The 26,053-nt window shown below is 51.4% G+C and overlaps 15 protein-coding genes across 15 annotated transcripts; 9 read left to right on the top strand and 6 right to left on the bottom strand.

The window, feature by feature from the left end:
- Nucleotides 1–87: 87 nt before the first annotated feature.
- Nucleotides 88–1,542, top strand: MIND_01063000 (uncharacterized protein; the record flags this gene model as incomplete). The annotated part of the gene is made up of 6 exons (XM_037367210.1): nt 88–123; nt 173–222; nt 272–334; nt 387–486; nt 542–1,205; nt 1,253–1,542. The coding sequence occupies 6 exons, from the start codon at nt 88–90 to the stop codon at nt 1,540–1,542; spliced, it is 1,203 nt and encodes a 400-aa protein (XP_037216604.1).
- A 66-nt stretch (nt 1,543–1,608) lies between these two features.
- Nucleotides 1,609–2,260, bottom strand: MIND_01062900 (uncharacterized protein; the record flags this gene model as incomplete). The annotated part of the gene is made up of 6 exons (XM_037367209.1): nt 1,609–1,626; nt 1,675–1,739; nt 1,787–1,868; nt 1,913–1,950; nt 2,007–2,060; nt 2,107–2,260. The coding sequence occupies 6 exons, from the start codon at nt 2,258–2,260 to the stop codon at nt 1,609–1,611; spliced, it is 411 nt and encodes a 136-aa protein (XP_037216603.1).
- Nucleotides 2,261–2,851: 591 nt separating this feature from the next.
- Nucleotides 2,852–3,384, top strand: MIND_01062800 (Glucose-6-phosphate isomerase; the record flags this gene model as incomplete). Its single annotated transcript, XM_037367208.1, has 2 exons — nt 2,852–2,893; nt 2,962–3,384. 2 exons carry the CDS (start codon nt 2,852–2,854, stop codon nt 3,382–3,384), a joined length of 465 nt encoding a protein of 154 aa, XP_037216602.1.
- A 778-nt stretch (nt 3,385–4,162) lies between these two features.
- Nucleotides 4,163–5,863, bottom strand: MIND_01062700 (Microtubule binding protein; the record flags this gene model as incomplete). The annotated part of the gene is made up of 3 exons (XM_037367207.1): nt 5,181–5,863; nt 4,577–5,129; nt 4,163–4,531 (listed from the first exon to the last, which is right to left on the bottom strand). The coding sequence occupies exons 1-3, from the start codon at nt 5,852–5,854 to the stop codon at nt 4,163–4,165; spliced, it is 1,596 nt and encodes a 531-aa protein (XP_037216601.1). The 5' UTR covers nt 5,855–5,863.
- Nucleotides 5,544–8,260, top strand: MIND_01062600 (Cog4 domain-containing protein; the record flags this gene model as incomplete). Its single annotated transcript, XM_037367206.1, has 12 exons — nt 5,544–5,864; nt 5,916–6,041; nt 6,092–6,323; nt 6,374–6,579; nt 6,630–6,815; nt 6,860–7,021; nt 7,067–7,339; nt 7,389–7,559; nt 7,605–7,784; nt 7,835–7,936; nt 7,987–8,118; nt 8,168–8,260. The coding sequence occupies 12 exons, from the start codon at nt 5,544–5,546 to the stop codon at nt 8,258–8,260; spliced, it is 2,184 nt and encodes a 727-aa protein (XP_037216600.1).
- Nucleotides 8,261–8,271: 11 nt separating this feature from the next.
- On the bottom strand, nt 8,272–9,149 carry MIND_01062500 (Snf7-domain-containing protein; the record flags this gene model as incomplete). Its single annotated transcript, XM_037367205.1, has 4 exons — nt 8,272–8,463; nt 8,515–8,727; nt 8,773–9,093; nt 9,138–9,149. 4 exons carry the CDS (start codon nt 9,147–9,149, stop codon nt 8,272–8,274), a joined length of 738 nt encoding a protein of 245 aa, XP_037216599.1.
- Nucleotides 9,150–9,267: 118 nt separating this feature from the next.
- On the top strand, nt 9,268–11,076 carry MIND_01062400 (Glucose-6-phosphate isomerase; the record flags this gene model as incomplete). The annotated part of the gene is made up of 4 exons (XM_037367204.1): nt 9,268–9,289; nt 9,338–10,477; nt 10,519–10,979; nt 11,032–11,076. The coding sequence occupies 4 exons, from the start codon at nt 9,268–9,270 to the stop codon at nt 11,074–11,076; spliced, it is 1,668 nt and encodes a 555-aa protein (XP_037216598.1).
- Nucleotides 11,077–11,215: 139 nt separating this feature from the next.
- On the top strand, nt 11,216–12,745 carry MIND_01062300 (DEAD-box protein abstrakt; the record flags this gene model as incomplete). Its single annotated transcript, XM_037367203.1, has 7 exons — nt 11,216–11,290; nt 11,343–11,469; nt 11,525–11,830; nt 11,877–11,977; nt 12,031–12,226; nt 12,279–12,551; nt 12,600–12,745. Exons 1-7 carry the CDS (start codon nt 11,240–11,242, stop codon nt 12,743–12,745), a joined length of 1,200 nt encoding a protein of 399 aa, XP_037216597.1. The 5' UTR covers nt 11,216–11,239.
- MIND_01062200 (Uridylate kinase) lies at nt 12,660–13,617 on the bottom strand (the record flags this gene model as incomplete). Its single annotated transcript, XM_037367202.1, has 7 exons — nt 12,660–12,705; nt 12,751–12,815; nt 12,860–12,880; nt 12,930–13,100; nt 13,147–13,388; nt 13,443–13,499; nt 13,551–13,617. 7 exons carry the CDS (start codon nt 13,615–13,617, stop codon nt 12,660–12,662), a joined length of 669 nt encoding a protein of 222 aa, XP_037216596.1.
- Nucleotides 13,618–13,842: 225 nt separating this feature from the next.
- On the top strand, nt 13,843–15,135 carry MIND_01062100 (WD-REPEATS-REGION domain-containing protein; the record flags this gene model as incomplete). The annotated part of the gene is made up of 5 exons (XM_037367201.1): nt 13,843–14,075; nt 14,123–14,222; nt 14,274–14,698; nt 14,750–14,857; nt 14,910–15,135. The coding sequence occupies 5 exons, from the start codon at nt 13,843–13,845 to the stop codon at nt 15,133–15,135; spliced, it is 1,092 nt and encodes a 363-aa protein (XP_037216595.1).
- Nucleotides 15,136–15,217: 82 nt separating this feature from the next.
- MIND_01062000 (Zn(2)-C6 fungal-type domain-containing protein) lies at nt 15,218–18,117 on the bottom strand (the record flags this gene model as incomplete). Its single annotated transcript, XM_037367200.1, has 17 exons — nt 15,218–15,301; nt 15,353–15,585; nt 15,636–15,873; nt 15,921–15,980; nt 16,032–16,136; nt 16,189–16,286; nt 16,336–16,477; nt 16,525–16,669; nt 16,727–16,860; nt 16,905–17,072; nt 17,118–17,189; nt 17,239–17,320; nt 17,368–17,387; nt 17,436–17,787; nt 17,835–17,944; nt 17,998–18,055; nt 18,104–18,117. 17 exons carry the CDS (start codon nt 18,115–18,117, stop codon nt 15,218–15,220), a joined length of 2,115 nt encoding a protein of 704 aa, XP_037216594.1.
- Nucleotides 18,118–18,262: 145 nt separating this feature from the next.
- Nucleotides 18,263–20,985, top strand: MIND_01061900 (Cell division control protein Cdc5; the record flags this gene model as incomplete). Its single annotated transcript, XM_037367199.1, has 5 exons — nt 18,263–18,340; nt 18,390–18,973; nt 19,022–19,055; nt 19,106–19,571; nt 19,619–20,985. The coding sequence occupies exons 1-5, from the start codon at nt 18,305–18,307 to the stop codon at nt 20,983–20,985; spliced, it is 2,487 nt and encodes an 828-aa protein (XP_037216593.1). The 5' UTR covers nt 18,263–18,304.
- A 144-nt stretch (nt 20,986–21,129) lies between these two features.
- Nucleotides 21,130–21,540, top strand: MIND_01061800 (uncharacterized protein; the record flags this gene model as incomplete). Its single annotated transcript, XM_037367198.1, has 2 exons — nt 21,130–21,273; nt 21,319–21,540. The coding sequence occupies exons 1-2, from the start codon at nt 21,136–21,138 to the stop codon at nt 21,538–21,540; spliced, it is 360 nt and encodes a 119-aa protein (XP_037216592.1). The 5' UTR covers nt 21,130–21,135.
- Nucleotides 21,541–21,552: 12 nt separating this feature from the next.
- Nucleotides 21,553–22,142, bottom strand: MIND_01061700 (uncharacterized protein; the record flags this gene model as incomplete). Its single annotated transcript, XM_037367197.1, has 2 exons — nt 21,553–21,700; nt 21,751–22,142. The coding sequence occupies 2 exons, from the start codon at nt 22,140–22,142 to the stop codon at nt 21,553–21,555; spliced, it is 540 nt and encodes a 179-aa protein (XP_037216591.1).
- Nucleotides 22,143–22,187: 45 nt separating this feature from the next.
- MIND_01061600 (WD-REPEATS-REGION domain-containing protein) lies at nt 22,188–25,651 on the top strand (the record flags this gene model as incomplete). Its single annotated transcript, XM_037367196.1, has 12 exons — nt 22,188–22,419; nt 22,466–22,680; nt 22,744–22,944; nt 22,997–23,551; nt 23,601–23,840; nt 23,895–23,994; nt 24,044–24,083; nt 24,132–24,357; nt 24,407–24,520; nt 24,571–25,002; nt 25,049–25,217; nt 25,272–25,651. The coding sequence occupies 12 exons, from the start codon at nt 22,188–22,190 to the stop codon at nt 25,649–25,651; spliced, it is 2,904 nt and encodes a 967-aa protein (XP_037216590.1).
- Nucleotides 25,652–26,053: the final 402 nt, after the last annotated feature.

Raw genomic sequence — 26,053 nt, 5'->3', positions numbered from 1 at the left:
TAGCGTATTCCATCCGCATTTGGCAGACTGCTGTGCTAACGCCTTTTAACCCTTCACTTCCACCACGACCGCCCCCTCCCATCCATCATGGTCCGCGAAACCAAGTTCTACGATCTTCTCGAAGTAAGCACTCCTTGTTTAGAGGTGACCATACTCAATGCAGTCTATGTAGGTCCCTCCCAATGCGTCCGAATCCGATCTTAAAAAGGCGTACCGCAAAAAGTATATTTTTTCGTCGACAGCCGCTCACGTTTTAAGACCCATTTTTTAGAGCTTTGAGGCTACACCCCGACAAGGGTGGCGATCCCGAGCTTTTCAAAGAGGTCACACATGCGTAGGTGGTTTATAAGTCATGCTTTTTTCCAACCCTCTCACCGAATTTGAAGATATGAAGTCCTATCTGACCCAGACAGGCGCAACATCTATGATACGCGAGGGGAGGCTGGACTGGAACAGGGTGGAGGAATGGGCGGCATGGACCCTCAAGTACGCGATCGATATTTTATCTAACTCCTTTGCAAGCGTACTAATCGACGATCAGGACTTGTTTAGTCATCTTTTCGGCGGGGGAGGAGGCGGCTTCTTTGGTGGAGGCGGTGGCGGACGCAGCGCTGGCCCCCGCAAGACAAAAGATCTTGTCCACCGTGTACACGTCACGCTTGAAGACTTGTACAAGGGCAAGACAACGAAACTTGCCCTCACACGGAACCGAATTTGCTCCAAATGCAAAGGCAAGGGCGGCAAGGACGGCGCTGTCCGGTCTTGCAACACCTGCAGTGGTCGTGGAATAAAAGTCACGCTTCGTCAAATGGGCCCGATGATCCAGCAAATCCAGTCTCCTTGCGACGATTGCTCTGGGACGGGAGAGGTTATCAACGCTAAAGATCGGTGTACTCAGTGCAAGGGCAAGAAGGTTCTACCAGAGAAGAAGGTACTCGAGGTTCATATAGACAAGGGCATGAAGGGCGGGCAAACGGTTCAATTCCGCGGAGAGAGCGACGAATCGCCAACAGCAGAGCCAGGCGACGTCGTTATCGTCATCGAAGAAAAGCCACACGAGCAGTTCAAACGACAAGAGAACGATCTTATCATCGAGGTCGAGGTTGACTTGCTAACTGCTCTCGCGGGTGGCCAATTCGTTGTCAAGCATCTTGATGACCGGGCCCTCGTCGTCAAAATAGAGCCTGGCGAAGTGGTCAAACATGGTATGATCTACTACTTTCTCTCTCGCAATGCTTATTGTTCTCCGCAGGGGATGTCAAGGTCATTCGGGGACAGGGAATGCCCTCACAGCGACACCATGAGCCTGGTGACATGTACGTCAAGCTGAGCGTCAAATTCCCAGAGAGCATCGATCCCACTGCTATCTCATTGCTCGAAAAAGCGCTCCCTCCTCGGAACCCCGTCAAGACGTTCCCCAAGAATATTATTTTGGATGAGGTCAGCATGGACGAGGTCGATATGCGGACCAGGAATCCGCTTCGCGAGGAGGCTATGGACGAGGACACGGAGGAGCCGCGGGTGCAGTGCGCTAACCAGTGATTGTGTGCATTTTTTCTATAGAGTCTGTGTGTTGCTGTCAATTGTGCTACCTATACGTAATATTCCCTAAGCATCCCAGCGAGTCTGTAGTGGTCATGAGATTGCGCCGTGGTGGTGGTGGTTTGAGCTCACTTCTGGATTTGCCTTGAAGCGGGTATAGTCCTCGTAGTTGAAGAAGCTCACTTCCGTCTCGTTTTCTTTACTCTTTATGAGTATTGCTTGATGGACATCGCGGCAAACATACCGAAACCAAGGTCAACCAGCAGCTTGCTGTCGTCGTCAAATATCCAGTCGTCGTGGTCAAGATTTATGATGAGATTTGTGGTCTGCACTATTGAGCGTCTCGGAAATCGGTTGAGGATCGGGGTACCTTGGCGCCATGGGCATGAGAGTATAATTTCAGCGTATCTAACGAACGCGTTGAATGAGTCAATCGACCCATCAAAACGGGGGCAAATGCAGACCCAGAGACGCGGCGATGCTATGATATGGCCTCCATGCCCGTTCGGTTGTCACGGCTAGCGGGCGGTATGTGGATGAGTGTCGCGGTGGGTGAGTTGTTACCTCCCCGCGCCATCTCTTTCAGCTGGCCGACAGTGGTCGTTTCGAGATTTACGCTATGCAAAACTAGACTCCGCTCCGTACGAAACTCAAACGACTTGATTATGCGTAGAGTGACCGTTGCCGATGTTGTGGGGAGCGCTTCGTTGGTGAGCATGACGGAAAAAGATAGAGTATGTACAGTCACGTCTAGTAGAAATCACGATGCCACCTTCCAGACGCCCAGACCACGCTCCCCCAATTCCGCCCACTCGCCAGTCGATATACTCGGGATTTTTTGCTATCGTCCCAGACCTTATATAAAGCTGGCAACTGGCGTCGATGTTTTGACACTGCGCAGATCCCCTACTCCACCGGACGCGCCAGTGAGAACCTGAGAAGCTGGAGGACGTGTATCGGACATCCGGGCCGAATGCCCAAAAGCAAGAACGCGACAATCGTACTGCATTTATTGTGTGTTGCCTATGTCTTTTCTATCGAGCACAGACAATGTTTGACTCAGAATCTCCAGCTGGGTGCCATCAGAGATCTCCGGGCTATAACCACCTACCTCTCGTCGCAGACGGCGTTTGGCGATGCGAGAGAAAAGTTCTTGCGGCTGCAACAATTCTCAATCATTATAAATCTTGCAGAACCACCAGTTCTGGACGAGAAGCTGATTATGCGAATGCAGGACGCTGACGTTGACGAGTTTCACAATGGATCGGGATTACTTGGAAGTTAGACTCCATGGAAGTAATAGCTCGCCATGGAGTCTAACGGGAAGACGGTCACGAAAGGCGGCCAACGTGTAACCTCCCAAGACGGGGCAAGTAGCGTCGCATTTTCCGGTGTTTGTGCTTTCTCACCCTTTCCCAGCCAATCGTTTGGGGCGCGGCGGGGACCAATGGTCAACACTCGTTTCACCAACTCATCCACCAGGGCATCAATATCATTCCTACTGACTTCCTTGCGCCGGCAACGACACACAACCCCATTGCGCAGTCCAAGCACCACCGCATCTTGCTCTCCAACTTCTTCGCCCAGCCAGAGGCACTGGCGTTTGGCAAGACGGAGGAGGAAGTCCGCAAGGAGCTGGGCTCAGAGGCGCTCTACAAGAGTGAAGTCTTTGAAGGCAACAGCTTGATGTTCCCCAAACTAACCCCCGCAGCGCTTGGTGCGCTGATTGCGCTGTACGAACACAAGATTTTCGTCCAAGGTGTTGTGTGGGGTATCAATTCGTTCTATCAAATGGGCGTCGAACTGGGTGTAGTGCGCATATTTTGGCGCTGCGGACGTTAAAGGCCACGACAGCTCGGTATGTCCCCTTGACCATTCCCAGTGAGCGGCTCTGAATTAAGTTCGATAGACGACTGGCCTGCCTGATCCATTACTACCAGTAGTGCCAACACTTACCACCTCCATTCCATTCCGTTGTCTGACGTTCTCCACACTCATCAGTATACCCGAGCATCCGCTACATAGAATCAAACATCCGTGGTTTTCCATGTTTCAGAAAAACATATTTAACGTCCTGGGAGTTACAGTGAAATGCTCAACCAACAGACTCGATGATGGTCAACCTCCACGGCCGCCCCACCCGATTTTCTGGTCCGCGTTGCCCATGTGGGTCTTGACACACACAGACCGAGAGCCTCGTATCTTCAATAGGCCGGGTGACTTTGGAGAGTGGCCCCCGCAAAGGTCAGCACACCGAGTCTTCCATTGCCTGCCTGGCTGCGCTGCATGTAGCGCCCCGGGTTGTGCGGGTCGGGGACTGCGGTATCGGCCTGAACGGGAGGTAGGTCGAATCCTACCTGCTTTAATGTGGCCCTCGAGTCGGACGAGAATTCAAACAGGCGACCTGCTTGCATGCGCAGATACATAAGACCTGTTGATTCGAAAACTACCGCTAAGAATGCCAGGTACGAACGACACACGATGGGCTGCAACGTCTACTAGCACTCTTGGAATTTATACTTGATTACTTAATATAAGTTGTTGTTCAATCTTTCAGCAGGCGCACTCATGAGCATGACAGCAGAGCACGAAAAAGATAGTACAGCCACCAGTCTACTAATCACGATACCACCTTCCAGACGCCCAGACCACGCTCCCCCCCAACTGCTACCGTTCCGCCCACTCGCCAGTCGATACTCAGGATTTTTTTGCTGTCCTCCCAGACCTTAAAGCTGGCAACTGGCGTCGATGTTTTGACACTGCGCAGATCCCATATTCTCGCTACTCCATCGTACGCGCCACTGAGAACCTGATGGGGACTACTCGGTGAACGGACGAGACATGAAGGCGTTGCTGGATGGGTCATTATAGCCGAAGGTGTTGGATTGGATTCTCTAAAGTCGTATTGAGAGACGGTCCGATCCGTAGAAGCCGCTACAACTGTTGCAGACGAGGCGGAAAGTGCTACAAATGGACGCTCGGAGCAGTTCTAGATAGTGTAAGAATGATAAGGGCCCATAGAAATCGAACATACGATTGTTGTTGCACAAACACCAAGCTCGAGGTTCCATAACCGCAGACTGGAGTCGAATCCACAGCTGTGTGCATTCAGCTCTTCGCCAAACGCGACATCTGAAACGCGTCCTGTGTGTGATTTCAACACCGTCAACGGTGCTTTCTTTTTCGGTCGATTTTCCTCGACCTTTCTCCGTTTCTTGCGCTCAGGCAGGACGGGCTCGGAGACCTCATCTTGGTCAGGTATTTCGGTGGTCCACAGCCCAACCAGTCCATCCCACGAGGCAGTCAGAAGCTGTGACCCCGACGCATTGCTGGCAATGGCGGAAACTGGCTCTGTGTGCAAATGTAAAGAAGCCAACGGCTTGCTTGCTTCTGAGGAGTCGTCAACCGAAATCCGCGTAAGCTGAGCGGTTAGGTCATGAGAGGCGGTTGCGACTAGGCACATTTCAGGGGCCGGGACAATGCAAAATGATGTTATAGCAGCGCGGTGGATTGATGTGCTCCATTTTTGCTTTTGGGAGTAATCAAAAGCACGTAGTTGCCCATCATAGGAGGCAGTCAGGAAGTATCTGGCAAGACTGGTCAGACTAAGGTTTCAGTATGTCCCACTTCGCTCGCACCGATCAAGTTTGCAGGAGACGGCGGATACCCAGTCGTCGTGAGGCAGATCTGCCATTTTTTGAGGCGGTAAAACAGACTCGATATATTCTATTTCGAGGGTCTCTTCTTCCCCCACAGCATTTTGAGAGCACCAGTCAGCAAGGGATGTTTTGAGGATGTCTCCCCGGAGCAGGAAGTCGAAAGGGATCGGCTTTGGAAGGGAAAGCGCTTTGTTGATCAGTTGAGATAGCTGGTATCGAGACCATGCTGTCGGAATCATGAAAGACTGTGGCGGCAGAGGATAGGGCGTCTGAGTAGTGAAAACAGCCGGCTGGGATGCCATGGCTGAGCAAAAAAAGAGCGCGTCGTGACGCGTGACCGAGATGCGGTCTCCGCGTTCAACGACAAGCTTGCAAGAAATTCTGTCTTCAATATCCGAATACCAATCTGAAGAAGCACAACTCTCCAACTCCCTGTCTGAACTGCTTTCTGCCAGAGAGCCTATCGTAGCCTCCCTCGCGCGTCTGCAATCCTTGATTCCTTCCCTCGACACTCTTACCGAGGATGCAACTCTTTTGTCTCGGACGGTCTCGGCAACGGCGACAACAGCGGAACGAGTAGGAGGCCGCGTGAGATCGCTGGATGAAGAAATGCGGCGTGTTAGAGAAGCAGCTGACCGCGTTGGCCAGGTCATGGAACTCAAGGTGCGTCAATATAAACCCAAAGCACTTTGATTTTCCCAAATACTCCTCCAGACTTCCCTTTCAGCCCTCCAATCAGCCATCCAATCTCAAGACTGGGAGGCTGCGACACGACACTGCGCCCGTGCCATGTCACTTCCGATCCAAGTAATTTCTGGGCCATTCGCTGAAACCGCTGTGGTACGTGAATATCACGCTTTAGTTGAGCATGTCTCATGCCCTCAGGCCAGCCGACTTCGGACAGTCACCTTCCTCCCGCACAGACACTACAGGCTGCCCGTGAACATCTATTGACCATCTTCCGTCAACAATTCGAGCAAGCGTCGCGTTCGCGGGACTCGGCAACCACAAGTCGTTTCTTCAAGCTGTTTCCTGAAATTGGCTGGGAAGAAGAGGGTCTTCAGGCCTACGCCGCGTTCATCGTCGATCTTGTGCGAGTGCGCGCCCCCGCTTCTGCTAAAAGTATATCGTGCCATTTATTGGAATGACCTGCGTATTAACTAGTCGTACAGCGTCGTCCCCGCTATACTATATAACCGCCCTCACTGCATTGTTTGAGAGCATTGCCTTGATTGTAGACCAACATCAGCCTGTCGTCGAAAAATACTATGGGAAAGGCAAGATGCAAAGGGTCGTGGTAAGACTGCTGGAAGAGTGTGATCGAGTGGTCAAAGGCATTATTGAGGGCTGGGACGAAGAACGAAGTGTTCAGCGCAGAGTATGTATTTCTTTTACTTGTCTAAGGTTAGAGCTGACCACGCCAAATAGTTGACAGACGTCTCAGAGCATCCCCCCGTCACGTTAAATCAGAGCACTCGTAGTAAACCACAAGGATCTACTCTACCGGATGAGGACCTCATTGATCCCCGGGAAATCGACCGATTGTGCTCAGAAACGGCTGGCATGGCGGGCCGTTGGAATCTTTTCAAGAAGTTTCTTTCGGAGAGCCTCAAAGTAAGATTTGTTTCTCTTTTTTTTTAGTTTCTTACCTTTCGTAGGACGACAATGTTGATGAGGATGACGACAAAACACCCGAACAGGTAGAATCGCCCGAGCTTGTTGCTCTCCAGAGTACAGCGTCTCAAACGTTGTTCGAAGACCTCCTTCGTTCACGCTACATTCCATTCGAAGTCTGGTACACACGAACTACAATTGATAAGGTCAGATCTTGCTTTGAAAGGAATCAACTGACTTGATTATGTTAGGCTCATCGACTTTCGAGTCCTGATACCTCCCAGTCACCTGTGACGACCACGACCCCCGACGACGTGTTTTATATCCTCAAAACGGTCGTTTCTCGGCTGTTGTCGACGGGGTCCTTGAATGCTGTCGAGAAAATGTTTCAGCAGCTGCGCGATATTCTTGAGAAAGACTATGTGGGCGTCATCAAGAAGAAGCTCGAGGATGTGTATCGGACATCCGGGCCGACTGGGCCGAATGCCCAAAAGCAAGAACGCGACAATCGTACTGCATTTATTGTGTGTTGCCTATGTCTTCTTTGGCTGACTTAATGGGATTTTGTTCCAGATCCTGCTCAACGACCTCGATCTCTCAGTGTCGCATTTGGAGCGGTTGACTCGAGATGTGATGACGAGCCCCACCATCACGCAGCATTTCCTTGTAACTCAGCAAACCACGGTCAAGGAGCACATCACTGTATTTGCGAATATATCTGCAAAGATCCGATCCGCGCTTCGAGTGAGTGGACTGTACTATTCTCTACATACCGCTAAACTTGGTCAGTCTGGCATCGAGCAACTGTTCAACCAACTTCTGCGGCCCAAATTACGGACTTTGACGACCGAGGTGTACAAGGACGTGTCTTATGTGCTGGACGAAGACGCGTACGCGGCGGCAGAGTATCAAGATGTTGTGCGGAAACGGTTCGTCAAAGCTTGGGAAAGCCTTGTTGACGGGTACAAGGTATTAGTTTGGGGGTATTTGTCAATGGAAGATGGCCAATTTTTCAACAGGATAATTTCACTGACTCAAACTACCGACTTTTCTTTGGTCTCGCGCTAGATGTCGTGTTGCGCCCTTGGGAGAAATTCATGATGGGGCTTCGGTTCACTGAGGTAATGTCTTTTCAATCAAGCACAGACAATGTTTGACTCAGAATCTCCAGCTGGGTGCCATCCGATTCGACAGAGACCTCCGGGCTATAACTACCTACCTCTCGTCGCAGACGGCGTTTGGCGATGCGAGAGAAAAGTTCTTGCGGCTGCAACAATTCTCAACCATCATCAATCTTGATGCCGTAAGCAGAACCACCAGTTCTGGACGATAAGCTGATTATGCGAACGCAGGACGAGGATGTGGACGAGTTTTACAATGGATCGGGTATTACATGGAAGCTGAGTGCCCAAGAGGCTCGGGCGGTTGCAGCTTTAAAATTATGATAAATTAAATATCAACCGCGCCGCAAAGCGTCTAATCTTGCTTGGAGGGCGTCTTCGTCAGTGTCCCCTCCAACAGGTCCACCACCACCGCCACTGTCACCACCTTTGGGCCCTGATGACCCAACTGCTTCGCCCAGCGCAACTGGTTGTCTATTTGCCAGTTGTGCTGTAGTTGACCCCAGGCCTGTTGGTGCCTCAGTGAGCTGAAAGAGTGATTAAGCATCTCCATGACAGTCGAAATGGTTTGAACGCACTTGTTGCGACAAATCCACGCCTATCTCATCCAACACTTGTTTGAGAATCTTGTCCCCTTCTAGTTCCTCGTCTTCTTCGTCGTCCATAACATCGTCCACTGCATCTGACATCATCTCCTCCTTCATGTCCATCATGGAGCTCTCTTTCTCGAATTCGGTCATGATACGCTGGATAGCAGGGAGGTTTAAGCCCCGATTCATGGATGCCATAGCCTATAAGCGTTATTGGCATTGAACCAGATTCGTGGGTTTGCCTACCCGAGTCGCGCCACGCATTGCTTCCGCCATTTGCTGGTTACTGCGGAGGGTTTGTATGCGCAGCCCAACAGCCTGGAGTTGGGTCCTCATCTGGTAGAATTTCTGGACATAACGCCGTGTGCGAACGAGGTCTTTGGCCATGATCTTGCACGCGTTGAGTTGGCCATCTTTGGCGGCCCGTTTGATGTCTGCCACTAACTTCTTCTCGCTGGCCTCGAGTTTCGTTCTTTCTCGGTCCAGTTCACGCTGCGCTTTGGCTATGGAGCGTTGGTGTTGGCGAAGACGTTCCGCGGGTGTGACAGTTCTGCCAAACAGTGTTTCCTAGAAGACAATGAGCGATGAATCAGCGACATCCAGATACTTGCGATAATGTTCATGGGTGAAAGTGGCAAGACTGCGCTGAAAGCAGGTCGATCCGGTGTGACAAGATTATCTTCCTTCCGTGGTCACACTCACGACCGCCGAACTTGCCCGTTTCTCTTCCCAACCACCATCATGTCTGGGATCCCTGCAACTGGTCGGTAGCCGTCTCCTTTGCACCTTGGATGTCCTCTGACTCAATCAGAATACCCTTCTTGGACAAAGCTTCAGCAGATATATGACGCTGAGCACTCGCGGCTTATTCTCCGCGATCTGTTTGCCCAGGACCCAGACCGCTTCTCCAAGTTCTCCAAAGAGTATACGTCCACCTCTGGTCCAGATGTAACTTTCCTCCTCGACTACTCGAAGAACCTGATCACCCAACCCATCCTCGACACACTTCTGTCGCTTGCCCGCGAAGCCCAAGTCGAGTCTTTCCGCAACAAAATGTTTGCTGGAGAACACATCAACACATCAGAAGACCGCGCCGTCCTCCACATTGCGCTGCGTAATTTCAACGACTTTTCCATTTCCGAGGCGGGCACGGACGAGGTGGCCAAGGTCCTGGAACATATGAAGGTTTTCTCAAATGCGGTCCGGAGCGGCGAATGGAAGGGTTATACCGGTAAAACTATCGACACGATTGTCAACATCGGTATTGGCGGTTCCGATTTGGGGCCGGTCATGGTCACAGAAGCACTCAAGGCGTACTCCAAACGCGACCTCACCGCGCACTTTGTCTCAAATATCGATGGAACTCACCTTGCAGAGACCGTTAAGCTTTGCAACCCGGAAACAACCCTCTTTATCATCGCCAGCAAGACGTTTACAACTCAGGAAACTATCACCAACGCCGAGAGCGCACGGGACTGGTTCCTCGCTACCGCAAAAGACAAGGCCCACGTTGCTAAACACTTTGTTGCCCTGAGCACAAATACCGCCGCTGTTACCGCATTTGGAATCGCCGAAGAAAACATGTTCCAGTTCTGGGATTGGGTTGGCGGTCGTTACAGTCTTTGGAGTGCGATTGGCTTGTCGATTGCACTGGTGATCGGATTCGATAACTTTGAACAACTGCTGAAAGGCGCTCATGCGATGGATCAACACTTCCTTAACACACCACTCGAAAACAATCTACCGGTTCTGCTAGCTGTTATCGGGATTTGGTATAACGACTTCTATGGTGCCCAGACACACGTGCTCCTGCCCTACGACCAGTACTTGCACAAATTTGCGGACTACTTCCAGCAAGGCGACATGGAGTCTAACGGGAAGACGGTCACGAAAGGCGGCCAACGTGTAACCTACCAGACCGGGGCAAGTAGCGTCACATTTTCCGGTGTTTGTGCTTTCTCACCGGTTCCCAGCCCATCATTTGGGGTGCAGCAGGCACCAATGGCCAACACTCCTTTTACCAACTCATCCACCAGGGCACCAAGATCATTCCCGCTGACTTCCTTGCGCCAGCAACGACACACAACCCCATCGCGCAGTCTAAGCACCACCGCATCCTGTTGTCCAACTTCTTCGCCCAGCCAGAGGCACTGGCGTTTGGCAAGACGGAGGAGGAAGTCCGCAAGGAGCTGGGCCCTGGCCAGTCAGAGGCGCTCTATAAGAGTAAAGTCTTTGAAGGCAACAAGCCGAGCAACAGTTTAATGTTCCCCAAACTGACCCCCGCAACGCTTGGTGCGCTGATTGCGCTGTACGAACACAAGATCTTCGTCCAAGGTGTTGTGTGGGGTATCAATTCGTTCGACCAGATGGGTGTCGAACTGGGTAAAGTGCTGGCGAAGAATATTTTGGCCCAGCTCGGTGCGCCTGCGGACGTTAAAGGCCACGACAGCTCGGTATGTCCCCTTTACAAATACATGCTGAGCAGCTCTGAACCTAATTTCATAGACGACTGGCCTGATCCACTACTACCAGAAGCATCGCCAGGAATGAGTGGAACGTGGCTAACAAATTGAAATGTACTTAGACGATACATAGACGTTGTACTTGTACCAAGACGAAAGATAAAATCAGGGTATGACGTCAGGTAGATCTTAGCGTGATGGGATGCTGTCAACATCCGCGTCTTAATCTTCAACTGCTTAGAGCCTGCCAAATGCCGCTCCTCGTCCTCTATAACCCAGTGAGCGGTAGTGGCTCTGCCAAGGTCTCCTTCACATTCCTCCCGCCCTACCTTGCCCTCATTGCGATCTCTGCAGGCTTTCTTTGAGGACCATGTCCTTCCGCTACTAAAGAAGAATGACGTCGGTGTTGATATCGTTGCGAGTACGGAGCGCGCAGACCATGCAGGCGAGATACTCGTAAAATTCATGGAGGCGCATGAAGGTGCATGGGGAAATTACTTAGCTTTCGATCTCTGCTTACTTACCACGAACATCAGGCGAAATCTCGGTAGTGCTGGGGTCTGGAGACGGCACGCTGAACGAGTGCATGACTGCGCTGTCCAAAGCGCCGTTCATCGGCAAGCGGGCTACTTCGGGGTCACATCGTGTCTCGTTTGCGCTGGTCCCGTGTGGGACGGCGAATGCGCTCTACTCGACGCTCTTTCCGCCTCAGCCAGAGCAGCCGGAAGTAGACTATCGTCTTCAGTCTGTCAATGCCTTGATAAACAGATCGAAAACGGTTCCTCTTCATCTGGCAATTTCCACTCTTTCCTCAGCCCCGTTCCGCCGCAAACGACCAGAAGGTAAATATACCCCTGTTAGTGGACGCCTTCATCTGACCCGCTGCAGTTAGGGTTTCTGCCGTCGTTGTCTCCACGTGCTTGCACGCCGCCATCTTGAAGGACTCGGAAAAGCTACGGGCCGAGATGCCCGGGGTCGAGCGGTTTAAAGCAAGTACCCATTCAAGCTTCATCAAAACACAAAAATGAAGTGATCCATCCAGGTGGCTGCAGAGCAGAATGCCAATACATGGTCCAACAGCGCTGTGAAACTACTCCCGGCGCCGAATGCGGGCGTCGTCCAGATATACGATCCCGTCACCAAAGCTTTCATCGCCCATCCCGAGTCAGATCCGGACGAAGACGCAATTGTCGATATGGATGGGCCATTCTCGTATTTCCTGGCGACGGTGAATGTCGGTCAGTGATTCGAAAAAGTTCTTGTGGTTTTCTTGTGCTTAGCTTGTTCTAGATCGGTTGGAGCCTAATTTTGTTATTACGCCTCTCGCTTCCAAGTTTCCCTCAACAGAAGCAACTTGCGATATAGTCATAGTGCGGCCGCTGCGCTCTCCAGCAGTGGAATCCGACACGCCAGATGCACGAGCCGCATTTGTTCCTATTTTGTGGAAGACATTCGGTGAAGCTTACAGGGGAGGCGGACATGTCGATCTGACTTACGATGAGGAGGGTGCTCCGACTGCGACTGGAGATGGCGAAACAGTTGTCGAATATATTCGATGCGGAGGTGAAGCCATAAAGGAGAAGTGTCTGCGGAAGCTGATTTTTTGCTCAGGGTTTGAATGGATCCCAGATCCTGAAGACGAGTCTGCTCACTACCTCTGCACTGATGGCATCATATCCAAGATCGAGTCTGATGGTCGGCTTGTTTGCACAGCGGCCTCTCCAGACGCAAACGGTGGATTCAGGGTTTATGTTTGAATTACAATAGCTTTCCTACCGCCTCTTTCGCTCTCGCGTGGACTGTCTCGACGGCGGGGCTGCTGTCGATCTGGAGTAACTTTAGTTGATGATCACATTCAAGATAACCCATACCTCAATTACGCGGCCCAGTTGCTCGTAGTGTTTGATAACGGGCATCGTAGTCTCCTTATAAGTGTCTAACCGGGGTGTAAGTTTTGACCCTGAAATTGAGAGGGAGGGACGTGCTGAATCGCTTCTTGATACTCTCTGCATTATCGTCTTCGCGGCCACTTGTTTTACCGCGTTCGAGAAGACGTGAAAGCATCACCTCCTCAGTTGTGGAGAAGAAGAGCACGGCCGATGCCATGCAAACCTCAGAAAGTATTAACAGGAGAGGGAAAACTGTAGCAGTTGCCCACCTCGTCATCGAACTTTAGGGCCTGGTCCATTTTACGAGGGAAACCGTCAACAAGGAAGCGGCCCCGCCCCTCTTTCCATCCATCGCCCGCCCGGCCCTCTTTCAACGCAGCGCTCATCGCGTTCTCCAATAGCTTTATGGTGACTTCCATGGGAACGATGGTGCCCTCTTTAATGCATGTTTGAATCAATTGACCGAATTCCGAGCCTTCACGGTGTTGTTCCGCACGCAGCAAGTCGCCGGCTACCAATCAACGTTGTTGGTTCCAGTGGTTGTTTGAATCGGGACGGAACTGACCAGAGAGATGGCAGAAGCCGAAATCGTCTACGAGATAGGCGCATTGGGTGCCTTTCCCTGAGGGCCGATGAAATCAGAGGGTAGCAACGCTGGACGGAGGGAAACCACCTGCGCCGGGCCCTCCTAGCACGAAAACGACGGTAACCTTGCTATGGTCGAACACGGGGGAGGCCATTCTTGCGGGGGTCTTGCTCTCTGGTTTTGAGGACGTATGCAAAGGCACCAAACGATACGAGGGCGAGGAATGCGAATGCGAAAGGGTTCGGATTCCGTCGTGGCTGTTGGTTCATGCACTAAATCGGCTGATTTTGGAGGGAAAGTCCCAGATCAGCACGAAATGACACGTATCACGCGACGTGACATATGCCATCCTTGTTCTCTCGCGTCCTCATCTGCTGAAATGTCGACAACGCACTCTACAGAGCTCGGGGCCGATATCTATGTGCTTCGTGCTTCCCTAGAAGACTCCACCAATCTTATTGCTGTTGGAACAGAGCACTCCGTAGAAGTTTTCACCGTAGAGGACAACAGCTTTACACCAGTCGCGTCATTTCATATCGGCCAGCGCGTCACTGCGCTTGGATTCTCCCCTAAAACAGTGTCTCCTTCTCGCAGTCAAGATTGGTTTATCGAGTAGGCGCTTTCCTCATCAAAGTCTACCACTGCTGATGTTTTGGCAGGATCGTCGCTGCGAGTGCCAATTTCGGCTTACATCTCCTCACTAAAAGTAGTCATGCCTCAAACGAACATATTTTCGCCTTTGGAGGTGGTCTGAGTGGAGTAAGTCTTGTTTGATTGAGAATTACCTGTGTCCCAACCAGCTCCTTATAGCACCACGGCTGCGTGAACGATATATCATTTTGCGGTGGATTCGGAGATGATGCTGCTCGTTATGTAGCGACAGTTTCAGCAGACGCTCTTATGTTGATCTGGGACCTCTATCCAACCTCCACTCCTTCCTCGCCTTCTTCCGCTGACCTGTCGCTGTCCCCACCACCCCGGGCCCAACCTACTGCTTATACGATCTCCTTTCCGCACGAGCTGCGCTCAGTATGCTCTCATCCATCTAGCTCGAAAGAATTTCTAGTTGCGGATGCTCGTGGCTCTATATTCCTCACTGACTGGCGGTCGGACCCAGAGGAAACCGGCACTGATGGGTGGCGGCTGTTTGAGCTCGTCGACCCTTACGCATTAGCTGCATCGATATCTGCGCCGGTTGGTGGTTGCGCGTCCTGGAAAAAAGACAACGTGGACATGTAGATCGTATTTCTCGTTTGGGTTGAACATCTTGTCTGACCTGTTGCAAGTGTCGGCGCCGTCTTCGGGTCGCGGTTCTCTGTATGGGACATTTCAAGACTTCAAGGTGGGAAGCCCTTGATTGGGAATGTCTGTCTTGAAGGCGCAGATCGTTTCCGGTAGGTGGTTTTTTTCAAGTTGTGGTACGTCACGTGTTAACCAAACCTTGAGGTGGTCCCCTACTTTACCGGCCTTTGCCATTTCCAGTCGCTCGCCCACCAAAGGCGCTACGCTAAACATCCACCAACTGACCCATGCTTCGTCTCCCACTACGATCGTCCTTGCTCCAAGACCACATTTCGTCAGGGACTTTGATTGGATTTTCTTGCGAACTCCTCGAATCGCGGCTGCAGTGGGGCGAAGGATTATGATTCTCCGTGTAGAAATTGATACATGACGAACAACTGGATTATCCAAAAGAGTAGTACACTAGCAGTACAAAAAAGCGACAGCGAAAAGGTCAAACAAATGTGGCAGGGTCAATAGTGGATTGGATGCATATAATGGTTGCCGCCCTGGGGATGACCCCCGCGCGAGTGGTCTGACTGAGAGTCGCCAAAACCCTTTTAGAAACGTAAGCAACTCAACATAGATTAGAGTTTCAAATCACCCACCAGCTCGACAAACATGCTTCGCCAATAGTGTGCATCCAATTCAGAGGCGTGGTTGATTGACGGGACATAGTTTGTCTCCGCATGGGATGAATAGGCAGCGGCGTGTCGAGGAGCGGTCTCGCCCTGATACTGCTCGTGCGTGGGAGAGACGGAGGAGTATTGATATGACTGGGGTTGGTCATGGGTGGGTGAAATTTGTTGCTGGTTGTATAGGACTGGTTGAGTTTGAACAGCTGAACAATACGAATCAGTTTTCGAAGGTGGAGATAGACTATTTTGTTACCTGACAGTCGGGGATCAAGCGGCATTCCGTTGAATCGGTCCGGTTCTGACTGTCGGGCCTTGAAGATATCGTTCGTCAACAAACTCCGTAGGAAACGTGCATGGTAGGCAGCCGAAGTTGATGTTGGGGATAGCATTGAGGCATCGTAGAAAGCGTCAGCAGTCTTGGAAATAAGGGAGTTGATGTCATGCGCGGCGCCTTCGTGAAGTTGGGCAAGGGTGTTCGAGCTACGCAGCAGCTACTTGGAGTATCAGGGTCTGATCAACAGAAGAAAGCTTCTTTTACCTTGAGAAGAAACACTGCAGAATATGCAGACATCACAGTGACCGAGTCTTGGCTATATCGCTGTCTACACATTAGCGGCAATGACCACATTCACGACGGAAAGAAACGCACAAGCATGCTCATAGAAGGAAAGTCTTTGGAAACGATCTTCAGACTATCCATCGCACTCGTGCAACAAGCCGATAATGCTTGTAAGCTCGGACTAGCTCGGCTGGACTACAAGAAGATTAGGTTTGTTGGGTGGACCGGTGTAGTGAGAGAAACTGACAGGCGACATGGACTCTTGAATACCAAAGCTGTTGAGAAAGAGGCGAACATGTAGACCGAAATAACTGAGGACCGAGAAATGGAATGATTCCCCGCCGGCTGATGCTGTTTATCAGCTTCATGGAGAACGGCACGAAATAGAACTGACCCCGCTGCATCTCCGCCTGCCAAGTGTCCGACCACTGGGTGAGTTTTCCGTTGCAGTTGCGGAGAACGACCTCGTAGTTGACATCATTATGGCTCCCATTCGGAACCCCGCCTTTTGTGTAGAACATATCTGTGGTTTCTGACTGGACCAAGGTTTAAACTCGAGTCAATGGTGTGGTAGCACACTCACCGAAATGCGGCGAAGCTGGACGAAAGCGGCGACAATGACATCCTCTGGCCGAAGAGTCGCTCCCCCATTCTCATGCCAGGTGGCAGCATGACGAACGAGCTCATCTTCGGGGAGCATCCAAGATCTGCCGGTCTGAGTGCTTAAACTAGTAAAGATGGTTCAAATCAATATATATAAGTGATGGCTCGCCTTTATTACTCACCTTCGGTCGTGTATGAAGAGCACAAGATAAGTCCTTTCGCGGTTCCTTCGTTCAAGGCGCTGGAGTTCGGTTTCGTTCGGCGGAGGGGTTGAACAATAGCGATTGAGTCCCAGTTCAATTGCCATGCGGCTGGCCTATGTGATCAGATGAGAAGAAGAAGTTTGGTAAAAAGGAACACCAACATAACCGATGTAGGTCCAGGTGCGCTATAGAAAGATAAGTCAAACCTAGTGTCGCATGGATTTTGACTTGCGTTGTCGTCTGGGTCCCTCCAATACGTTAAGCAAGCAAAAGCTTGGACTACTTCCACCCGCTTCCAGGCCTCAGCGAAGGCGCGAACAGCAAGCTGTTATGTACTTCAGTTGACGTGACTTGTAGGCGAGGGACAAACATCGTGTGCGAGTTTTTGACATGATTTGTAGAGTTCAGGTCTGAAGAATTTGGTGGCTGCGGCGATTAGCGTCTGAATACGGATGATGAGTCTTGATATCGAAGTAGCGAACCGACAATACCGTGAAAAGTAGTGGACATCGAGCGCGGACTCGTTGTGGGGTATGTAGAGTAACATCGAACAGGTTGATGAAGGGGTTTAACCTTGGTGCAATGAGTTTCAAACTCGGCGCAAGTGCGGGAGACATTACCGTAGGAATAACAGGTCGAACTTAAGTCTCGTTAGCTAAAGAATTGGTACAAGGGTGATTAAGCACACCAGAATGGCTGCAAGTTCGTCGTCCACTATACCAGCACTGATTGCATCCAGTGGAGCCCCGCTCGTAGGCGAATTCAACGGACGCGAGGGGGATGGATTAGGGTCCGCCGGATTAAGGATTGTGCGAAAGAAAGAGTTGCGTTGGTTTTCTTTGCCAATGAGTTTTGCGGGGAAAAGAGCGCGATTTTCTGGGTCTGGGTCGTCCTCGTCTTCATCCATCTCCCGACCAGACTGCTCTGGTATCTCGTTTGGGGACGCAGACGCGTGTGGTTGTTCAGCCACGTGTGACTTGAGCTTCGCGCTGTTGAGGCCCTTTTCGAGGCGACGTAGCATTTTAGATGCCTCGGAGAGTCTGCACTGGGTCGAATTTGGGAATGATGAGAGAAAAGTTATGCCCACTTTGACCCCGGTTTTCTACCGCGACGATGTTTTTCAAAGACACACTCAACCTTGGCGCGTTGGCAGCGTTGACACTGCTTTTGACCATCCTCTGCACCGACGCATTTCATCTGGTAGTCAAGGGTGAGGCAACTAGAATGAACGGCGGGTAATTGTGTGTGACCTTTGCCTGCCGACAGACAGTGCAGGCACGCGCCCCCCGAACAACCATAGGTTTAGAACTAGACTAATGTTAGCCTTTATGAGACTGAGAAAAAAGAGGAAACTACCTGTCATCCTCCATGGAATTGGACGTCGACTGTGAGGGCAGACGGAAGTCTGAGCCAACCACGACTTATCTAGACCTCTTCAGTCGCGACCTGATCGGATTTGTCAGATGTTGCCGAGTTTGGGACCAAAAAAATTGACCCCGAATCAGGTGACGGCAACTCACTTCACTTCAACTCTCGAGTCGCGTCGGTGTTGCTCCAATGGTCAGAATAATCATCAAGGGCGGCGTCTGGAAGGTGCGTATACAATGACGAGCTAATTTCTTGCCACTCAAACTCCGGCTAGAACACCGAAGACGAGGTCCTCAAAGCTGCCATTGCGAAGTATGGCAAGAACCAGTGGGCGAGAATTTCATCTCTTCTCGTGCGCAAAACACCCAAGCAATGCAAAGCCCGCTGGTATGAATGGCTCGATCCGTCCATAAAGAAGACGGAGTGGTCCAAAACCGAGGACGAAAAGCTACTCCACCTCGCAAAGCTCATGCCAACTCAATGGCGGACCATTGCTCCCATAGTTGGCCGGACTGCGACACAATGTCTTGAGCGCTACCAGAAGCTGCTTGATGAGGCGGAAGCGAAGGATAACGAGGAGCTTGGTTTGGCTGGGACAAACGACAGTGGTCCAAGTGCTGATGACGTTCGTCGTTTGCGGCCGGGTGAAATCGACCCAGACCCAGAAACCAAACCTGCGCGGCCAGACCCGATAGATATGGACGAAGACGAGAAGGAAATGTTGTCTGAGGCTCGCGCTCGTCTTGCCAACACTCAAGGCAAAAAGGCCAAACGCAAAGCTCGTGAACGTCAACTGGAGGAGGCACGACGACTGGCTGTTCTACAAAAGAAGCGGGAGCTCAAAGCGGCAGGCATCATGTGAGTTTGAACAATTCTGCTCCCCCCAACATGCTGACATGTGTGAAGAATGCGGAGCAAGACGAAAAGGAAAGGCATGGATGTGCGTAATACAAGCAGTCTCCCCTTTTCCTATCTAATCACGTTTTTCAGTACAATACCGACATTCCCTTCGAGAAAAAACCAGCAGCCGGGTTTTACGACACCTCGGACGAACAAGCGCGCATTGCCGCTGCTCCAGTCGGCCGTTCATTGCGCCGTCTCGAAAACAAGCGTAAACAAGGAGACGAAGAAGATGCTGAGCGGAAAAAACGTCAAAAGAGGGACGGAAAAGGCGCTGATAGCTCTTCTGGGAATCAGACCAAGTTTATCGCGGCTCGGGACGCCCAAATACAAAAACTCAAAGAGGCAGAGTCAATTGGCAGGAGGAGGAAGCTGGTTTTACCCACTGCGCAAGTAGGTGAGGCGGAGTTGGAAGATATTGTCAAAATCGGACATGCTGGCGAAAGTGCCAAGACATTGGTGGAGGGCGGTAGTGATGCTAGTGGGCAACTCCTGGGCGAGTATCCGGGCCTGGAAAATGCGCGCATGGCGCGTACCCCACGTACAGCTCCTCAGGGTGCGTTTTTATTTCTGATCCTCTACGAGAAACTGACAACATGAAAGAGGACAACATTTTAAACGAGGCTCGGAACCTTCGAAACATGTCAATTGCTCAGACTCCTCTACTTGGTGAAGAGAACACTCCGCTCCATGCCAATCCTGGAGGCGGTACCGGATTCGAAAGTGCTACTCCACGCCATAATGTAGCATTCACACCTAACCCACTCGCAACACCACTACGTGCCGATGGCATGGATGGCTCAGCAACTCCTGGTGGGCTAACGACCCCGATGAGGACTCCCATCCGCGACAATTTGGCTATCAACGCAGAATCCTTCTCGTCAGTTTCAGCCACGCCTCGCGATCAGCGTCTTCGAACAAATTCCGCTAAACGAGCGCTTCAAGCCGGGTTTAAAAATCTTCCGACACCCGAGAACAATTTTGAGCTGCTTGTTCCAGACGATGAAGAAGAATCGGCTGGTACCGGGGTCGGTCTTTCAGAAGAGGACGCGGCGGAAAGAGATGCAAGAGCAGCCCGCTTGAGAGAGGAGGCTGAACGTAAGGCGTTGGCTCGACGCTCACAAGTTGTTCAAAGAGGCTTGCCACGGCCAGCCAATGTTGATGTCGAAACATTGTTGCAACGACTCCAAGTTGATGAAGACGCTTCGCCCGCTCAAGCATTAATTAACCAAGAGATTGTTGACTTGCTCCAGCACGACGCTATATCGCACCCACTACCTGGGACCACTCAGGTTGGAGGGACACGCTCAATGTATGTCATGCCTGAGGACGACGATGTGGAAACGGCGAAAGGCTTGATCCATCTCGAATTGGCGTCTGCTGTAGGGTTTACGAATGTCAGCCCTGAGCAGTTACATCAAGGCTTGCTGGCGTTATCGAAGAACGACACAGTGGAAGAAGGAGTTTCGTGGGGGAACGTTCGGCAAACACTCACTTTTGATGCGGCTCGAAAGATATGGGTAGAACCAGAAACACTCTCACCAGACGCTCGCCGAGACGGCTATGCTGCCGTTCTAGACAGTCATCGCGAGCGGATGGGAAAGGAGGCAGCAAAGGCCGCCAAATCAGAGAAGAAGTTGGGGGTTGTGCTCGGGGGCTATCTGTCCCGCTCTCAAACTCTTTCGAAACGACTTGGCGACGCATTTGGAGAACTTCAACACACATTGATTGAATACGAGAGTTTTTCACGGCTAAGGATGAACGAGTCGGCGGTTGGGCCACGTCGTTTGGAAGTGCTAAAAGAAGAGGTTGACAAACTGGAACAAAGAGAGCGGAGATTGCAGGAGAGGTACGGGGAATTGGAAGCAGAAAGACGTGATGCGGAAGAACGCGTCCGAGTGGCGGAAGAGCGTATGATGGATGATGCAGAGGCTCTTAACGAAGCTCAACTTGCCACGATGGAGGAGTAAAAAACTCCTGTTTGTTTGTATTTTAGGGCAATCGATTCACGCCTCGAGGTCGAGGCGTGGTCCCCTTTGTAGCTTTCATTGGCTGACATTCTTTGTCTGTCAGAGATATAAAAAGAGGGTCTGCTTTCGCGTGGCTGGCTACGGTCGCATATGCCCGCTATCGACTCCAATTCTGTCCCTCTCCCTGCCTTAGTGGGTGGGCTTTGCGGAGGCATCGCCATCGCTCTTGTGTTCATTGCGGGTTGGTGTTTATATGGTAGAAGGAGAACCAAAGTTGTTTCACGCGCCGTAAGTAGCGGCCTTGAAATCACAGGCTTGCCTTACAAGAAACAGCCCGACATCTCAGAGGTTGCATCACCCACAATCCTGAAAGCGAAATCACAAGTACTGCTTCCAGCGAGACCAACGAGAGTTCAATTTGCAGACCAACTCCTTCATCCAGCCAGGCATCTAAGGGCCGCTACAAGGTTGGTTGGGGTGCCTCGACTGCCATCAACAGTCAGCTCGGTATCTGTGTACTCGACGGAAAGCGGGGAAGCATGGGCCCGGGTATGAATTTGTGGACTATTACTGTAAAGACTTGATGTGTTGCTGGCGGAGATGATATAATTGTAGGACGATGAAGTAGAACGGACGAACCTGCTCTAATTGCGATACTGATGTTTTGAACAATGATACTTGCTGCCAACAGTCGAGGGGAGTAGTTGTGTTATTTCTGGGAGGGAAAGGTCAGCGAGAAGAATAGCGTAATGGATGACAACACACTTGTAGCAAGCGACGAGTTTGTCTCTGGCCTCTTGAACGATGGGATATTGGGCGAGATCTTTACGGGCGTGGAAACGGTCGACCTTTGCACGAACTTCGTCCAGGTCGACCAAAAGAGAGGCAGACGATGCGACCGAGTCTGGATCATTGGCCAACGCCCTTTCTCGGTCAAGATTTTCTTTTTCCAGAGCCGCCTCGATTTGCTCCCGGACCTTCTTTTCCTCAGCCCGAAGTTGCTCTAATTCGGCCTGAATACGGGCTTGGATCTGGGCATCTAACGAGTTTTGGCGGGCGGGAGAGGGGTTTGGAGAGAGTGCATTGTCTGCCAAGGCATTAAGGAGGTTTTGGTCGAATTCGACGGGGGCAACGGGTTGAGAGTGGGATGAACCCATATGGCGCGTTATGTCACATCCCGTGTCACACCCTCATTGTTTGCTATGAACCACCTCCGCAACTCGACATTCGGGAAGCGTTTGCGTGCAGCCCAACAACAGGAAGAAGAAAATCCGACTCCAGAATCAGACGACACACGAGAATATGGCGACCGCTTCATTCCAACCCGCGACCGAGGAGACATGAGGACTTCTTACAACCTCAAGGACGATTCAACACCATCAACGCCATCGAAAAAGTCGAGAATTATCCCTTCAGAGTCGGATGCACTCAAAGGTTTGAATTGCCACCCCACCCCGAAACCTTGTTGATGTTTTTACAGAGCAAGCGAATGCCTTGTTCAACTCGATATTACACACAGAAGTGACTCCCGCGGACCCACCCTCCCCTCCTCGCCCACCGCCACCAATCGCTGCCGCACCTTCTACACCAACTCGACGCCGTCTATTTGTCTACAATTCCCCTTCCGCTTCAGCACCATCAACCCCAACACGACGACTCGATACCACAGCCGATTCTGCTTACTCAATGAGCCCAGTTCGTGCCGAAAGTAGACAGCTTCTGGAGAGCCCTCGGCGTCAACTGAGACCCGTTTGCAAGACACCATATCGCGTTCTCGATGCCCCAGAATTGGCTGAAGACTTCTACCTCAACCTTGTGGATTGGTCGAGTACAAATGTTTTGGGGGTTGGTCTCGGAAGCTGTGTGTATCTCTGGACAGCCCACAATGCCGCCGTTAACCGACTATGCGATCTTTCCGACACCAACGATTCGATAAGCTCCGTATCATGGGTTCAAAAGGTGCGTCAATTTGTTTTTCTCGACAGTGTTTTTTATTCTCATTCGTCGTCAGGGCTCAACACTGGCTGTTGGTACGCTTTCTGGGCGACTACATGTCTACGATGCGAATCGAATAACATTACTACGCACCTATACCCAAGCTCACACACAACGTATCGGAGCCATCGCTTGGAATGCCCATGTTTTGTCTTCTGGCTCGCGTGATAGGATAATACACCATCGTGACGTTCGCGAGTCGGCTACTCGTCCATTCAAGCGTTCAGCAGGCCACCGTCAAGAAGTCTGTGGTCTGAAATGGAGTGGGGATGGTGGTGTCGGGGCCGCTAATCTTGCTAGCGGAGGCAACGACAACAAAGTATGCATATGGGATCTTCGTGGCTCGAAGCGGAGCAATAGTGCTTCCCGGGCAACAACCGTACCAGAGCCAGACGATGGAGACACGCCTCTCTGGAAATTTCATGAACACACTGCCGCCGTTAAAGCTCTTGCTTGGGACCCCCACATATCTGGTGTGCTTGCAACTGGTGGGGGCACTCAAGACAAGCACATTCGATTTTGGAACACCATCAGTGGGGCAATGTTGAATGAGCTCGACACCGGTAGCCAAGTTGGTTTCCCTTTTTTAATTGCTGTCCGTTGGAACTTATGAGTGTTAGGTGTGCAACTTGATATGGTCCTTGACCTCCCACGAACTCGTATCAACCCACGGATTCTCATCAACAACAGCGCAGAACCAGATATGCATTTGGAAGTATCCAACACTCAACATGGTCGCGTCACTCACCGGCCACACCAACCGAGTGTTGTACCTTGCCATGAGTCCTGATGGGGAGACCATCGTCACAGGTGCTGGAGACGAAACTTTGCGGTTCTGGAATGCGTTTCCGAAGCGCGAGGTTGGAGAGAGGGGAGGAGACAGCCGGTTGGATTACGCACGATTAATTCGATAGTCACATTTTTGTCACACACATCCTTTTCCTTCGATTTTATCTTCCATGGCTGCTCTCGATCCAGAGGATGTCCCGACCATGCAACGAGCGGTCCGGCAAAGTCGGAGTCCCTTTTACTTTTTCTCTGGCGTACTGAATTGGGTATCTAGTTGAGTTCTACTTTGCGGACAGCAATCTCCCCTACGACAAGTAGGTGGTTGGTTGGTTTGATCTTGTATGGCTATTCAACCTCACAAGGTTTATGTGGACCCTGCATTCGAAAACCCCCGAGCATTGGGTATCGCTTGCGACCGTCGCATCGTTCAAAAGAATGAGGGAATTCACGCCCCTTGGAGTTGAGTGGGTCGCCCGGGCACTTCGTGAACAGAGCACACAACTGGAAGTTGATGCTGATGGCACCAATGTGCGCCGCAAAACGGAAGTGCAGGAGCCCAAAGACCAGTTCGAGCGCAGTGTCTACGCTGTTGGTGGCCTCTTTTGACTCGGATTCCAGTTCTCACAATTTCATGCAGAAAGGGTTCCCGGAAGAAAATGACACCCTCCAGGCACGTCTAGAGGCATTTTTTGAGCAATATGGGCCCACGAACGCAGTTCGCATGCGGCGAGATCAAGATAAAAAATTCAAAGTATGAGTTATCCGCTGTCACTTGTAGTCGGAGCTAAATACGTAGGACAGCTGTCCGTTTTTGCAGAGTTCTCTTCCATGGACACCTGTACCGCGTTTCTTTCCGCTGACCCGCCCCCAACCTTCGAAGGCACTCCCCTGCTCGTCATGTCCAAGGAGGCCTACTGCCAGATGAAGATTAAAGAGAAGGGCTTGACAGGCAAGGCAGCCGACAGTCGCCGAAATCTTTACACCCCTGGCCGGAAATTCGACGCGTTCCGTGACGCCGCCTCGAAAATGGATGTGGACACAAAACCGGCCGCGGAAACGGCCACAGCCCCGCAGCAAGTTTTCCTTGAGTTTATGGGGTCGACGATTGCGATCCACCGCAACGAGGAGGGCGTGGGGGCGGTCAACGATGCGGATGTGCCGTTTGTCAAAGGCGCTACGCTGCGGTTTGACGGGGCTGAGGAGGGCGGAAAAGTCATGTTTACTGACATCAAGGTGCTTTTATTGAATCATATCTCACTTGATCTAATCTCGGGTAAAGCTGCCGCTGAAGGAAAAGTTCGGTCGACCACCGTTCATCAAATACACGACCGGAGCGTCGTTTGGTCTTGTTGGGTTCCACAAGGCGTTGACTGAGGACGATATCAAGTTCGTCAAGGAGGCGATACCGAAACTGGGCAACAACGAGATTACTTGGACAGTCGCGGGAGGTTTGTGCTTGACTTTGGTCTGTGTAAGCATTTGTTGGCTAACTCGCGATTTAGAGGAAGAAGAAAAGGAGTTCCAATTGGAGCGAGCGCAGAGTGCAGCCCGGATGGCGTGGGAGCAGGCTAGTGGGATGGGAAAAGAAAAAGGTGGCCGAGGTGGCCGGGGCGGGAGGGGAGGGGGTCGCGGCGGGAGGGACAGTGGAGGCAGGGGAGGGCGAGGTCGTGGTCGTGGCCGAGGTGGCCGAAGGGAAGGTGGCCGAGATGCCCGTCCTGCTGAAGACGTCCGCGCAACAGAAAACACCGGCGCAGAAGACGCGCCAACAGGGGAGAAGAGAAAACGGGCAGTTGAACCGGATGGCGGCCCGGATGTCGGCGTTCGTGGGAAGGCTGCCCCGCCCACCATTGCCAGCGTAAAAAAAGCAAAGACGGAAGAGTAAAGAGAGGACAATGACTGACTGACGCCCCAAAAGCAGAATGTATACTGAAATCTTGTCTTGCCTTGTATACTTATTACCTTTGTTGTTCATCAAAGCATTGAATTTGTTGTCTTGCAACGGTTCGACCTGCCGCCTGAGTTAGAGACAATATGGTCCCTGCAAATTTTTAAGTGTGAGTTCAGTAGGGATGCGATGAAGAACATCTGATTCAAACCCTTGTGCGAGCGAGTAATATGGCATAACACGGAGCTAAAGAGTTTACCAGGCTGCTCAAGTGCATCTCTTTAGCTTTTGATACTCTGGTGCTCAACAGATATAGCCAAGGCAATGGATATGGAATTGTGGTTGGTCTTGGTGTTGCCTTTGCTATAATTATGGGTCCTGTTCACTTTGACTCAGCGG

Source organism: Mycena indigotica (genome assembly GCF_014461135.1).
Source record: "Mycena indigotica strain 171206Taipei chromosome Unknown Mind.scaff0009, whole genome shotgun sequence".
NCBI classification, from domain to species: Eukaryota; Fungi; Basidiomycota; class Agaricomycetes; order Agaricales; family Mycenaceae; genus Mycena; species Mycena indigotica.
This window is presented reverse-complemented; position numbering and strand designations above follow the sequence as displayed.